Raw genomic sequence first — 15,487 nt, forward strand, 5'->3', positions numbered from 1 at the left:
TCCTGCTTCCCTTTTCCTTTTCCTACGTTACACTTTTGGAAATATCAACTTTAAACCTACTGATCATTAGAATCTAAAGGGGAAAATAGCCTTCAATAGTACTTTTGTTTCCAAAAAAACTTAAAACAATCTTTATTAAAAATACAATAAAAATGCAGACAACCTTTCAACCATTCACAGCCCTTCAAACTAAACATTTTCAAAGACACTGCTGGAAGAATTTACACAGAATTATTGCTTTAAATTCATATATTAGAGTATTTGCTTTTTCTGTATTGTAACATACATTGTCCACAATACATATACAGTCATTTAACAGAGGGTTAGGGTTAGGGAACATTTGTCAAATAAAACAAAAGGCTTTTAAATTTCAGGAGAGAAGAGCATCACAGTTTCCTTTCGAATAAACACTGATTCAGTCACATGGTACAAATGAAATAATTTTGAAGACTGTGTTTGTTTTAGTTTTGAGTAAATTGAGCTAATACCAGCTGGAAATTATTAATCCAACAAAAAAGACAGCATCACTCCAGCTTGTCTGGCGCTACAGTATATCATGTCATAAATACAAACAGAGAGAATTATGATAACAGTAAACATTTATATATATACTACATATTTCTGTGGTGAAGTTGTCGTCTTCAGTCAGGTCAGCTCCTGTCAAAACAAACAACAGACACCATCAGCTTGTGTTTCTGCTCTCAGTGGATCAGATGTGAGAACTCTTTCAGTCTCTTACTCACACTGTAATCCTGCAGTTCCTCGCCTGGACGTAGCCTCCTGTGTATCTGATGTCACAGCGAACCTCGTTGTTGGAGAAGTCCGACTCCTGGACGAGCTGGGAGGGATTCACTGTCACCTGAAAAACAGCAGAACGAGCTATGAATTGTAGATACTTGAGCCCAGTCGACAGAAAACACACTGGAAAATCCGATTTTTAATCATATTTATTATTACAACTCACTTCTGTTATTTATCATGTCCTACACTCATAAAGCAGATCTACGCCCCCCACCTTGAGTATGTAGTTTCCTGGCGGTACATCAGTGATGTCGATCCACTGGCAGTCGATGTTTGCGTGGTACGTATCATAGCAACCAGGACCGAGCCCCTGAGACAAACGCAGACTCACATCATTCACCTTCTTTTTGCTTAGGGGAAGAATTTGTGTGTATTTCTAAATATCATCCTAATCAATCATCTCACATTTAAACACAGGAATCAACCCAACAAGTAGGAAATATTGAAAATATCGATTGGACGATCAATGGAAAAATGAATAAACCATAGACCGTGCAGACCAACCTGTGTGTGAGCGGTGCAGGCAAAGCGCCGTCGTATTCCCCGGTCACATGACGTGTCCTCCAGACAGAAGCTGGCCTTGTGTCCCTCAGCCACCTTCTCTCCGGTGGAGACGTCCAGCAGGTCATAGTTACTAAAGGCCTCCATGCTGTGGTAATGTCTGCAGGGAGACAGAGAAAGATCCACATGGGTAATGCAAATGTGTCCTGGTCTTGTACACTCACCTAATTTCCTCACATCTAAAACAGACCTATATGTTCAAATATCCAATAGAGCATCAAAGTTCTTGAAATATATACTTAGAGATGTATCCCCCAAATCCACTCACTGGTGACAGCTGTGCCACTCCCAGTCATGTCTGGGCTTCACTGGGAGGAAGTCTGCTGTTCCTTGGTTCTTCACGCGCTGTGGGAACCTCAACAGGACCCTGTAGTCGAGGTCGCTCACACTCGGATGATACGCGGACCTGAGGGAAAAGGAAGCAGGAAACTAATGAGGACAGATCCCCTGAGCATCTTCACTCAGACACTTTGGAAACCTGAACCACTGAGCGACCTGCCACTTGTGTTTCTTGCCAATGGCATCTTTACATCACAGTATCCATCAGTGCAAACAGCACTTCACTGCACAGTGAACTTTGTCTCGTCCACCACTGACCATAAGACAAGCGTAGATCCACCGCCACGGTGACAGAGGTGGTTTCTGGTCTTGCCTCAGTAGTTCTTGTGTTCACCTCAGGAATCCTTTGACTCTCACTTCAGAGCTTATTGTACTTGGCAGAGTGGCAGCTCAGATCAGAGGAGAGAAACTCGGGCGGCTGCCAGGTTTGTGTCCAGCCGCTCTGTCATTCAGCTGTAACGTCCAAACAGGACAGAGGCCGACGCACATCCAGATGTGGCAACGAACCTCAAAGGAATACTGAATGGTTGTCGTGCTTTTTATTCATATACGTGAACCCCATTGATTTTTGTCAGTAAAAATATCATTCGGATGCTGAATTTCATTATTTCAGACAATCCACGAGGACCTTTGCAATTTAGGAGTCATTAAACATTATTTATAGAAATATTGATTGAATAACAGATCTTATAATTAACTGGTTTCACTTGACTGACAGACTGATAGTGTCGAATAAAGAGGAGTACCTGGACAGACAGTTCTCTTCAGCAGCACAGCGGAGTGCATACATCTGCACTCTCTGGATGTAAGAGGCAGCCTGGATGTAATAAGGATCAGGAACCAAGTCTGGAAGACCTGCAGAAAACAAATCAACCTCAAAATCATGCATTTGTATCAGGACCCAGATAGAAACAGTGACTCATTATGCATTAAATAGAGAGTTTACACATAATGAAGGGGAATAATCAACAGAGATATATATGTATATGTGATACAGAGATAAAGAGAATAGAAAACATTTTAACTGATAAAAACAATCACATTATTCATTGTTCACTGAACCGAGGGAATCATGTTCAAGAATAAATTTAAATACTTGAATACTTAAATATTGACTAGAGAAGCCTACTGTACTTTATATGGTCAAAACATAAAAAGATAATTTCTCGGACTTGTTGATTTTAGGGGGCTATTAGTTAAGATACAGGAACATTATCAGTTTCGCTTTAAATAGTTATCTATTCTATACTTGATAATATGTCCCATATTTCCTGGGATGAAATTGTTGCCATACATGGTCTCTCATTGTCTTCCTGTGTATTTTTTATATGATGGAGGTGATGATCAAACTCTGTGTTTTGCCAACTGCTTGTACACACTGTGGTCTCTGTATCTCATGTCTCTGCCTCACCATTGTGGAAGAACCTGGTGCCATAGCCGGTTCCTGGCGGAGGGCGCGCAGTGATCCTGTTCCTGCGGTCTGGTGGGTAAACGTTGTAGAAAACCGAGTTCCTGTGATGAATACTGTGCGGATCTCTTGGGTCACTCGTGTCTGTAGTCCGTGGTGGATCCGGCCTGGGACCAAAGTGTATTTCTACAGAGTTGCCGGACGGCGCAGTGGGAACTACGTTTGACTCCGGTGTGACTCTGGTCTGTGGGCGCTCTCTGTGCGCAATGGGTGCATCTACCGGACTGGTTTGCTGAAGGATGCGATGCGCATTCCCGCCATTCTCAGCCATGGAGACCGATCCAGATGTGGCAGGTGACCGGGGACTTGACTCAGAGCTCTCGGGTCGTATCCGGCCACCTTGGCTGTGCGTAAAGTCCGGTGATCTAATCGTTGACGCGGGGACCTGTTGTGCACCAGCTTCAGCTCCTGTTGTACTCCGACCACCTCGTGGGATCCCGCTGCCAGAGAACTCCTGGATGGCTGCAGCGGTGCTATTCAACGGATTCTGATGTGGACGGTACCCCAAAGCCACAGCCTCTCCGGCAGAGGTCATTCTCAGTGGAGACCGCCCGGGTGACCCTGGTCGTCCCGGGGCGATTAAATACTGTCCCGCATCAGCACCAAGAACAGATGCATCCACTGGACCGAGGTCGTTTTGGAGCGGGTGAACCCAGACTGCGTCCCCTGGGAGTCCAGCTCTGGCTCTGGTGGGTCGACTGGGCGCTAAAGGAAGGTTCACTCTGTTGAAACTGTTCTTAGTCGTCAGTAAAAGCTGGGTGCGTCTCCTGGTCTGTGCCGGGGAGCGGTACTGAGTCCCGGTGCTCAGCAGACTGTACATCTGACCGTTGTTCTCCCACTGAATCCGGTGTCTCCACGGTCCCGCACGTGCGCGTAATTGTTGCTGAGCTGTGCCCAAACACACCAGAAAATAAAGGAGGAAGACTAACACAAGCTTCTCCATGGCTCGGTGCGACGGTGTCTCTATCTGACAAGACATTAACGAAGAACATTTGAGTGTGTCATAAGTAGTGAGGTACTGTGGTCATGTGGTCCGTGGTTTGAGAAAACCAGGTCGTGCCAGACGCACTTTGAAAATTGATGCGTCTATTCTGGTCTATTCGTGGTCTTACGGTACAGGTCCTTGGCTACTTACTGATGGTTTAATGAAACTTATTATGGAAGATTGGTTTGATTTCCACACAGGAAATTAACAAATATTTATAATAATATAAGGGAATATAATGTATATTTATTTTGTATGAAAATCAAAGGCAAAATTGTGCTACTTTTTCATTATGGCACTCAACATTAAAAACATTTTTAAGAAAACCCTTCAAAGGTGACACAGATATTTCACCTCAACCTTGTTCATGGTGACCCCCACTGTCTGTATATCAAGTTTCAGAAGAGTTTACTGTTGGATCTTTGAGAAAATGAAAGGCAAGTTTAGATACATTTTTATGTAGTATTAGTACCATAATGAAAAAGTCGCCAACTTTCCCTTTAATTACCTCAAAATGTCTCCATTTTAAATCTTCTGAAACTTGATAGTCCACCATGGACAAGAGTTTCATTCAAACATGTATGTGTCCTTAACTGCATTGTTATGACAGTATAAAAAAGGAAACATATCTATGTAGGTGCCAGGTGGCGGTGGAGCACTTCAGATTTCATATGGATTAAAAGTGTGTTGTACAGTCCGGGACCCAAAAGTCCTGAAACTGAAGGTGGATGGAGATACATGAGTTCATAGTGTTGATATAATGGTGCTTGATGGTGTTGAGAGTACGAAGTGACAGGATTGTATTGTATTCAGTCTGCGCACTGAGGTCCTGTTCCCCCTCTCCACCACACGATGGCAGTGTATCCTCACAGACTGTCTGCAACTATTTAACTATGTTAGTCTCGTGACTTCAGCAGGTGTCATACGTCACGGCCTCTTCAGTTTTCAACATGAATGAAGAGAAAGACAAAGATGACATGAATATAATCCCTTTCTGTTTCTCTCACTTCTTATTGTAGAAAGTCCTGCTCCAAAATCTGGGATTAAGATCAAAGTCTGGCTGTTGTTGAAACAAATGTGACTTTATAAACACTTGTCAAGACATGGAAACTCTTCAATGTTTATTTATATAAGAAATACCCAAAACAGATTTGTTTTATCTCCCCGATGATGTCTGCACTTTATATCAGAGCACTTTTCAAAGTGAGGTCAAGTTTTACAGCCTTTTAAAGTTTTTAAAGGGCCGGACATTGTTATGTTACAGACCATAACTATTAACCAGTCTTCAACATGCAGTGTTTTTATCTGTAATATGAAGGTCTTTGTATTTTACAAGATATTCTGTGATTAACTTTTCATCATCCATTTACAGGAGGGATCATTTCAAAATAATAATAATGATTAGAATAATAATACAACTTAATCTATAGAGCACTATGTAAAATCCACATTACAAAGTGATTTACAATGACAGCAAAATAAAAGAGAGTAGTCATCAAAAGCATCGGTTTTAAACAGCTAAAAACGATTTAATGCATGAACACCAATATGGTATGTGAAAAGGTAAATAGGGAAATTAAAACTCAAGTAAAATCAGGGAGGGCTTTCTGATAAAGGTTTGTGGTATTGATGGACTTGAGAGACACTGGCTCAGCTGACATGATCTCCTCGGGCAGGTCGTTCAGAGCCTCGTGGCCCTGACTGCAAAACCCCCTTTGGTTTTCAGCTGGGTCACTATAACAGACAGAGGTCATCTGCCTGAGCATCTCAAGTATACGTGCTGGTGCACACAGGAGAGAAATATAGCTTTGAGAAAGACGAAGAATGCTGATCAAATTCTGTTCTATTCTAAAACAGACTGGGAGCCTGTGTAAAAAAGATGATGAAGATGCTGTGAGCAATTGATTTGAGGTTGGTCATTGCAATTAGTCACCAATTGAATGAGAGCTGACATTCAAAGACTCAATATTTCGTATTTTTATCCACCAATACCATGTCTCGGTTTAAGATTTTGTCATGTCTTTGTGCTAAGGTTGGTATTTTCTTTCTTTTCTTGGGAAAGAGAGAAGGTCAAACGCTGAGAAATGGGGAAAACAACATCTTCTCTAATCTGCACACTTCAAAGCATTTTCCACACTTGAAGAAATCCTGTGTGACACCTGAACAGTAACGCAAAGAAAACTGGAGACACCAGATTCAGGTAGTTCAGGGTTTTTTCTTCTGACAGGCCTGCATGTAGCTGTCTGTTTATACTGGTAATGAAAAGGCTGTTGACTGCCCCGAAGTAGGTGAGAGGTCCTCCCATGCCTCCACTGCCACTCCATCTGTGGCTGCAGCGACGTGTCGACACACTGGCAGCCAGGAGCGTGGCAGCAGGCCCCTGAATGCACGAGGCCGGCCAGCACACTGAGGATTAGAGGAGGTCGTACTGTATGATACTTCCTGTGTCTGCTGCTGCACCAACGCCACAAGCACCGATGCCCTCCAAATATACCCACACACGCTGGTAGGCACTCAGGGCCTTTCAGCATTGAGTGAGCATAAACTCGTGAGTGAGTGTGAGAAACAGGAGTAGGGTAGTGTGACTGGTTGCGTGTGTGTGTGTGTGTGTGTGTGTGAGACACAATCACAAGGTGCAGGTCCAGTTGGATCAGGCAGGCTGTGACCGGATGGCTGTCATTCCTCCAACATGTCGGGTGGTCGCTCGCTGTGTAAGCACTGAAGGTCTCCTCCCTCCCTGACTCTGTGACACAGATCATTCAAACCTCCACCTCTCCAAGCACCAGCGCCCCACATGAGGTATCTGACACCTTCAGTGAACAATGGCTGTATAGTTTCCATTAAAATATGTTTGGATCTAAAGAGAGGTCTCTTGAGCAAGGCACTAAACTCTAAACCCCTGCTCAGTATTACTTAGCTGACTGTCCCTTGGGTAGCAAAGTAGATTTAGTGAAATACTCAAGTACTTACTTTAATTGGAGTGTTTTTTATGCTACTGTAGTTCTTCTAAGAGGGGGTTATTGTTTTGTTTAACTCCACTACATTAATATATCAGTTATAGTGACTATAATGCACAATGACATTTTATATTCAAAACACATAATCAGCTTGTCACATAAGATGCATTACTCTAGATTTAACACAATAAAGAAGTTAAACTTGGCTGCATTAGAGAGAATAATTCAATAACATGGCCCATGTCTAAACACCAACATGTTATTACATATGCAGGATATATGATAATGATGATTTGTGCCTGACATGTTTTCACAAAAAAATCTCCGTATCAAAAACATCGTAAAATTCGTCCTACTGCTTCTTCCAAGGGCGGCTGCGACTCAGAAGATAAAGAGGGCCGGCCACGAATTAGAGGGTCGGTGGTTCGATCCCTGGTACATTCAGTCTGAAGTGTCCTTGGGTAAGATGCTGAGCCCCAGATTGTGCTATCTGTGTGACAGGAGTGTATAAAAGTGCTGTATGAATGTGTGCGTAAGTGAGTGAATGCCGCTTTGAGTGGTTGAGAAGTGGAGAATCATTTATCACTCCGACAGAAAGAGTCCAGACAAACAATCCTTATCGTTTGGACTCATGTTGTCTCCTATTACTTCATTATAAAGCCCATTCTGCACAGTACCTTCTAATTACAGCTACTAGATAAATATAGTTAAGTACATTTACCTCTGAAACACAGTAGACTACAAGTATTAAGTTACATAAAAAGGAAGAACAGAAATGTTCAAAGAAATGTACAACAATCTGTAATCAGTAACTGTACATTACTTGTAAATGTACTTTTTTGTTTGTTTTTCCAAGTATGCAACAGACCCACTCGTTTATTAATAGTGTGCATTTAAAATATTAAAAATGACTGATTTTAAACCCACATCACAATTTGAGGTTTATTTTTGTATGTATTTTTTAAGTTTAAGTACAGTACTGATACACATTGTGCACATTGTGTCCTCGTTGTGACAATGTGATGAATGATATGAATGGGATTCAACAGCTATAAAAACAAGAATGGGTCGACTGTTCGCACATGCACCTGCGCTGCGATGTTCTGTATGTGTGACCAAAGGATCAGCTCAGTACTAACATCATAAAACAACCCACAACCACAGTGTCACACTCTGCTGCTCTCAGGCAGAACACCTGACTTCAGATTCACCCTCCTGACGTCTAGACTGGATTTGTTTTCTCAAAGGTTCCCCCCTTTACTGTAAAGCACAGTGGAATAATAAAGCCACTGATTCACTCTGGCCTGTTTGCGTGAGGTGATGAGTTTCGGATAAGATCGTATGTATCCCTTTAAGACAGCTTGTGGAGATTTATCAAAAACGTCAGAATCCTGGTTTGTGTTTGTCATTGTTGAACACATCCACCTGAGTGAGGGCCTGCCTGCGTGTGTGTGGTTTCACTGACCTCACACACGCTGCTGTCATTTTTAGCACCGGCAGTCCAGGCCGGTGTGGCTCAGTCTACGTCCATCTGTTAGAGCGTCACAGCGATCACCGCGTCAACCCTATTTCCACATGACACGCATATGATAGATTACATGCACCTACTGCTGATGGCACGTCAAACCAAAATACTGGTCGTTACTATAAAAGGTGTCAAAATACGGGAGGGAGAGGCTATTACCGACACTCCAATTGAAAGAATAGCGTTGGCTCATACTTAAATTATAAAAAAATGTTCTAAAACTGAACTGCTTCTGTCTAATAATTTTTAGCTTCATGTTTCCTGTACTGGGACTCAAAATGACCCAATCACATGTGAGAGAGTCCCGACAACTATACAAATACACGACTTAGACATACAAACACTGCTTTGTTCCACTAATTAAAATATGACTTGACTTCCATTCACTTTGGAAATAAAGACCCTTAAAATACACTGCCCCTACCTGACCTTTTTCCATATTTAGCTGTGGTATGATAAGCTGATGTTCACACCGTCTACTCAGTGTCAAGACGAGGTATTCCCTCAGGGGGAAATGAGAAATTATTCTGGCCTATTTCTACGTGTGGGGAACATTGGCTGATGTCAGCACGTGCGTTGGGCCTCCAGAGCTGTAAATCCAGCACTAATAGCCTAAATCTTGTGGTTAGTCTGTGACCTACTCATCGAATCCAGTGATGGCAGCTATTTCAGAGATGAAACCCCCTCCCAGAAAAGATACAGGTTTTTTCACAGTCGTTCCTGTCTCTAAAAACGATACGAGAGACATTGGCTCAACCTGGATGTAGTTCATACGGGTTGTTTAGATTCTCTAATTCAGAAGAAATTGAGCTTAACTAGATTTAGGTTGTGTGTAGTAAGTCCAAATGAAAAGGACCCACTTTCTTCTAATCTAAAACCCCTGAATAAGCAGGCTCTGGTCACCCTCTTTAAAAAAAAATATTTTCGGGTCATGTAATTTGTTGTTCTGATGAGTAAAAAAAAAAAAACAACGCAAAAACTAAATCAAAGCTTTGTAGTCTCAAAGTACACCTGTAAAAATATATATTTTTAAACAGTTAATCAAAGTCTGACACCCCCTCCTCAAAGACCCTATCTATTCGGTAAACTAATGATCGAAGAGTTCATTGTTCTGTGTTTTAAGAAAAAAGAACCTCAGAAATGAAGTTCTGTGACAGAAATGGTTCTATTAACTGTTCCTAGACTCTTTTTGAGTCAAATTAAACAGGTTGGGAATCCACAGCCACCGTTCCCAGGTCTGACAGGTCCAGGGTCTTTCTGTGTGGAGTCTGAATGTTTCTCCCCCAGGTTCATCCAACAATCCAAAGACATCCAGATTGGGGTTAGGTTCATTTGAGACTTTAAATTGACTGTGAATTGTTGTTTGTCTCCATATCAGCCCTGAGATATGCTAACCCATCAAAGGTTTGCACTGCGTCAACTGGGATTGACTCCCCCCCCTGACCCTCAAGTGATATTGAGTAGATGGGTGAAAGTACTAGTTAATTCCTCAAAGAACTCTTAATGTTATTCATTTGAATGCAGAATAATTGATGTATGGAAATTGTATAACTAAGAATTTGCAATGTACAATGTGATATATTGACTGGTTGTAAAATGGCATCAATTCATTCATGACTCAAATTCTGTACTAGGTAAGACTGAGCTGTCTTAATAAAGTTGCCATTACAAGAGATCATAAGACTGAACACTAACTTCATGTCCGCTGCTAATACATTTATATGGGTGATTAAAAAAAACACAAAGGCTTGATATTCTGTATCAGCAAACAGCAACAAATACATTTATTTGTAGGAGAATGCAATGGGCGAACATATGGCCCAGTACAAGTCAGTGCTTACAGATAACAGTAACATAGAATCAGTAGAATCACTTTTCCAGGAAAAACAAAAATCGATCATCTGAAGATGATAAAAAGACAATGATAAGTTAACATTGCTCTGCTATATACACAAAAATAATAAAAGAATAAAATTAGATTTAAAAAAACATCCTTAAAAAAAGAGTCCTCAGGACTATTTACAAATTCTGTACAGGGATGGAGAGGAGTCTTCCTGCTGCAAGAAAGAAGAGAACATGCAGTCAGACCAGGTTGTGCACATATAATCTGTACAAACAGGGTTCCTAGAGATTTCTTCATTCAAATTTCATCTCACTTAACTATGTGATTTTACAATACTACTAAAACCAACAGTGGTTGGTTTCTTACCTATAAACGATTGAGCAGGTTGTTCTGAATGTCTTCATACACCTGGATGTAGATCTCCTCCTTGGTTTTCAAACCATCCAGGTACTCTGTAACAGACAGGAAGGCATGAGATGAGAAAACAACTAAAACTGTTGGAAAATAGGAGCAATTAACTTAAAAAAACAACACACTAATCTGACGAATAGACATTGGACGGATCAACACAGCTGTAACATACCAATATTCAAGCTGCTGTCCTCCATCTCATTCCTGTGCTTCAGGTACATGGGCCAGACGTGGCCATCAAACAGGCCGGGAGGGTCGGGGACAGTGTACTGCCTTCCACTAAACACAACAAGAAAGATACAGGTTAAAAAAAATCTCAGAAAAAATTTTAACTGATCATAAAAACATGTGTGATGAAATGTAACCAAACATTTCGAGAATCATCTCACCTTCTCCTTCTTTTGCACTCCTCATAGGGAACTGAGATGTAATAGCACTTGTTGAAAACATCCAGCAGGGGCCTAGAGGGGAGAAGAACCATGTCATGAGTGACCTTCAACCAAACAAGAGTAAAAGGAGTAAAGTCATAAAACAGTTCTGACTGCATCTTATCTATATCTCTGCAGCATGCTCCACTTTCAGTTTCCAGCACACAGTATCAACCCTAAGAGCCTCTTTCTGCTGAACCCCTTATCTCCTACTGCAGAACCCGCCCCGAGTCCACATGCAGGGGTCTATGTACATGTGCCAGTGGTAGGAATCTAATCATGTGACTCGACAGAAATAACACAGCAGAGTGTTTGTTGTAATGAATTTCTCAGAATTTTTAGGAAACAAGACGCCCTGTTCCCCACCACCGACATTTCTGCTGTCAAGCTGTTAAAGTGAGACAACTTATTAGTCTATAAATAAACCACACGTATGAACTATGCTTCCGTGGAACTACTAACCACAATTATTGAAGTGGGTGGCTTAGGACTTAAGCTTTCATGTCTTTGTACAAACTATATTGATAAGTTAGAGGAGTTCCTAAAGTTGAACCAAGTCAATGTAAAGAATAAAACAAATATATGTATGAACTGACAGGTAGTTGTAGAGCAAGAAGCCCTCAATGATCAGGATGTGGATCTGCTCGTCTGGGTCCGCCACAACTGAGGGAGAAGACAGGTTGACACCATGAGAGCGGGCGAACTTCACAGGGTTCTCTATCCATCCTTTCACTGTGTTGGTCATGGCCTCCATATCCATTGCTGTGATGACTGTAGAGGAAGATTAGAACAGAGTCAAACAGAGGCTGTAAACTATTGGGAATGTGTTTGTTGTCTCTGGAGGTTGTTTTCAGCTTCATGTTGTGCATTTTAAGGGATATACGTGTATGTAATCTTGGTAAATTACATGGTATGTGAATATAAGATCAACAATGAGACACTGGCAGTCTTCAGTGAAGTCTTACCATCCCATTGTCTAAAGCCGTCCTCCCCGACTTCTATCTGATCGGGTTTCTGAAATAACAGTCACCAATAAAACACTGCAGCAACCTCACAGCTCCAAACACTTGCAGTACCCACTCACATGCAAGAGTTAGGACAAAGGGGGGACACACAAAAAGGTGGAAAGGGCAAACTGCTATGGGAATGGACAAAGTAAAGCAAGCTATTATTTTAAGTGCACTGCTCTAATAACATAAGAATAAAAAAGAAGAAAAAGGGGGTCCAGGGTGAAGTCATGCAAAGTTCATAATTTCAAGGTGTTAGATTGCAGATTACTAAAATCTGAACAAGAGTAAAATTACTGAGAAGTTAAAAGGGGATACAGGAAAGAAAAGCAGGTGAAAGACTAATCTGCATAGACATCAAGACAATTTCCATATCTACAGCAGAGCACTCACATGCAATGCTGTGTTCATTGGACAGAGAAAAGCTCTACGAAGAACTCTGAAATGTCCCTCTGCTAAAACTCACCATGAAAAAGTCATCCTGGTGCACAACACAGCAGTTGGGCAAAGTCTTGATCAGCTTGTTGGTCAGGGTGGTTTTGCCACTGTTAGTGACTCTGAAGGCAGAAAAAGCAAGAAGCGACAAAAAACATTAATAATTTCCTGCAACAATTTGTTTGTAAACAAGCATCTGTGCCAACTTTGCGAGAAAAAAAAAGTCTTGTTTATATCTTAAGTAATTTGAGTGCACAAGATAACAAGAAACTCACATTCAACTAAGTGTAAATAAGATCAACAACAAGATTGTGATCAGCAGCAACATTTTAATAGAGCTGAATTATAAAGCACATTACTGTTGAAAAAAGTAATAACACAAAACTGATTTACTTAGTTTTTTAAATAAATTATACAGTAGAAATAAAAGCATCTGTGCACCAGAAAATGTGATTGTGGCGCCTCGTTGTTTTAACTAGTTATTTTAGTACATACAATAAATGTTTAACTACATATTTATTATTAACACCAAGTTAAGTAAACATGTAAGAACACACTGTGGTGAACAGCAGAACATTAATAAGGACATGCGGAGGTGAATAATAAAAACACATCGCTGTTCACATCAGTGTTGTTCAATACAAAACACAACAAACGTGTGATATCATGAGTTACAGTTGACTTATAGATGCTCATGTGAACATGGACCTGTCTTTATTCGGGGACACTCCACTGGTCTGAACTGTCCACTGGTCTGAACTCTCCCTCCACTTTTCCAACCGGGTCTGGCGGTGACATTTTCAAAAGTCCCGCTCGATTTATTTATTTATTTACAGCGGCCAAACCCGGACACGACTTGACCGCCCGGCTCCCACGTTTTCTGGCGGGCAGCCGATAACGGTCGTGGTCATTTAATAACTTCAACTTAAACACTAGTTTGACTTAAGGTGAAAGCGCCAGACTTTAGACACCATCACTACACGGTATAGTTTAAGTTGTAGGTCGAATACAAACCAGGTAGCTGTGACACTGTGGTGTTTCAGTTAGTTACACACAGCAAACATTCAAAACATTTACTTAAAACAGACTTACCCGCCAATTCCAATGATGTATTTCATCTTCTTCGTCGCTTCCGGCTCGTCCAGTTTGATGCGAGCAGAAGAAACTGTTTACAAACAGTAAAGAGATGGAGGATTAAACCTGCGCCGGGCTGGTCTCTGCAGATAGTGCACTGTGTCAGGTTCTAGTCCCGCTTCTCCTGCTGCTCGCTCACTGGCACCGGGAGGCTCCGCGCTTTATATGCAACACGCGTCATAACACGTCGCCGCACACGCACACGCACACGCACACGCAGCACGCAGCACGCGACGTTCTCGTGGTTGTACGTGCTCGCGCTCTTTTTCCACCTCCCCCTGCTACGTGCCCCCGCGCGGCAGCCAATTAGAGCCCCGCAGGAGCTCTGGCCGCCAGCCAATCGTTGCACGGGATTCTCCGGCAGCTGTCGGTGTGTGTGTCAGGGAAGCGGAAGTGGATCAGGAACTAATCCAGCTGCTGATCCAGCTGCTGAGGTGGAGAACTACTGATGCTACAGACATACATCTAAAATCTGGAGTTTTCCAGGATGGTTACAACCCTCAACTAAAACTTTAAACTATAATATCTAGTTAGAGAAATAAACAACTTGAGTTACCTGTTAATATTTAAATCAACTATAATAATGCTATTTAAGTACTAATCTTACATTGTATTTTCCATTTCATACTGCATTAGATTGTATTATATCTATGTGTGTGTGTGTGTGTGTGTGTGTTTGTGTGTATATGTGAGATGAACTTTTTCACACATAGCTACTCATCAGCTTTAGATGCATTTATCCACTGCTTTAGTTATTAATCTAATCGTTACCTCCACTGTGAGGCCTAACTTTAAAGGGAATCAGTCTAATGAGGATATGAGTCATCACATGTGAATCAGAACAATATACAGAAAGCTCAGAGTATTAATTTCTGCCAATTATGTTCCAGATTGAATAGTATCAATAGTTTGTGGAAATTGTTTGGTTTCTGTGAGCGTCTGGATATAATCACCTTCTGTACACTTTGTGCACCTTTCTCCCTGCCTCTGCTTTCTTTCCCAGTCTTTGTCACGGGTGTTTCTATTTGTGTCTCTGACCCTGCAATATGATTCCTATGTTATAGGCGTCAGAGGTCATAGGTCATAGGTCAGAGGCGCTCCATGACGTGTTAGTGCGTAAAGGAGAAGGTTGGTTGGTTGACCGGTGATGACCTTTCACATCATCTTTGATGTCAAAGCATTCTCTGAATCCAAGAAACAACATTTTTGGGGCTTTGAGGTGAGGCTGCTTTGCGCAGTCAGAAGTCAAACATGACCACAGTCCTGTCTCAGCATCTCTGGAAGTGGTGGCTTCACACAGAAAAGACAACACCGTCGCACTGTAATTAGTACTGTAATATCATCACTGAGGATCTTCCCTTGTGAGAAACAATGCAAAACAAGGTTCCAGACCCTGAACCCGAGGTCCCAGACCCTGAACCCGAGGTCCCAGACCCTGGACCCGAGGTCCCAGACACCTCTGGTTTGAAGCTCAACTGAAGAGGATAAAAACCCACTGGTGCCGATCTCCAGTCTGAACCTCCAGGAGACAACATTTGTTCCAAACCTCAAACCATAGAAGAGGAATGAAAAGAATTTAGTAATTTAGTAAAG

The 15,487-nt window shown here is 41.8% G+C and overlaps 2 protein-coding genes across 4 annotated transcripts; both read right to left on the reverse strand.

The window, feature by feature from the left end:
• Positions 1-216: 216 nt before the first annotated feature.
• loxl5a (lysyl oxidase-like 5a) lies at positions 217-4,112 on the reverse strand. The gene is made up of 7 exons (XM_035176839.2): positions 3,113-4,112; positions 2,448-2,556; positions 1,631-1,768; positions 1,306-1,462; positions 1,016-1,111; positions 744-859; positions 217-657 (listed from the first exon to the last, which is right to left on the reverse strand). Exons 1-7 carry the CDS (start codon positions 4,110-4,112, stop codon positions 651-653), a joined length of 1,623 nt encoding a protein of 540 aa, XP_035032730.2. The 3' UTR covers positions 217-650.
• A 6,278-nt stretch (positions 4,113-10,390) lies between these two features.
• On the reverse strand, positions 10,391-14,075 carry LOC118121552 (muscle-specific beta 1 integrin binding protein). Of its 3 annotated transcripts, none has more exons than XM_035177523.2 (8): positions 13,853-14,073; positions 12,792-12,882; positions 12,284-12,332; positions 11,915-12,089; positions 11,280-11,351; positions 11,063-11,169; positions 10,846-10,931; positions 10,391-10,690 (listed from the first exon to the last, which is right to left on the reverse strand). In XM_035177523.2, the coding sequence occupies exons 1-7, from the start codon at positions 13,876-13,878 to the stop codon at positions 10,846-10,848; spliced, it is 606 nt and encodes a 201-aa protein (XP_035033414.1). In that variant the 5' UTR covers positions 13,879-14,073; the 3' UTR covers positions 10,391-10,690. The 3 variants fall into 3 exon arrangements, with proteins under 3 accessions (XP_035033414.1, XP_035033413.1, XP_035033415.1); XM_035177522.2 differs by having other exon boundaries at positions 10,391-10,693; positions 13,853-14,072; XM_035177524.2 differs by lacking the exon at positions 12,284-12,332 and having other exon boundaries at positions 10,391-10,693; positions 13,853-14,075.
• Positions 14,076-15,487: the final 1,412 nt, after the last annotated feature.

The sequence above is a fragment of the Hippoglossus stenolepis genome, chromosome 14 (assembly GCF_022539355.2).
Source record: "Hippoglossus stenolepis isolate QCI-W04-F060 chromosome 14, HSTE1.2, whole genome shotgun sequence".
NCBI lineage: Eukaryota > Metazoa > Chordata > Actinopteri > Pleuronectiformes > Pleuronectidae > Hippoglossus > Hippoglossus stenolepis.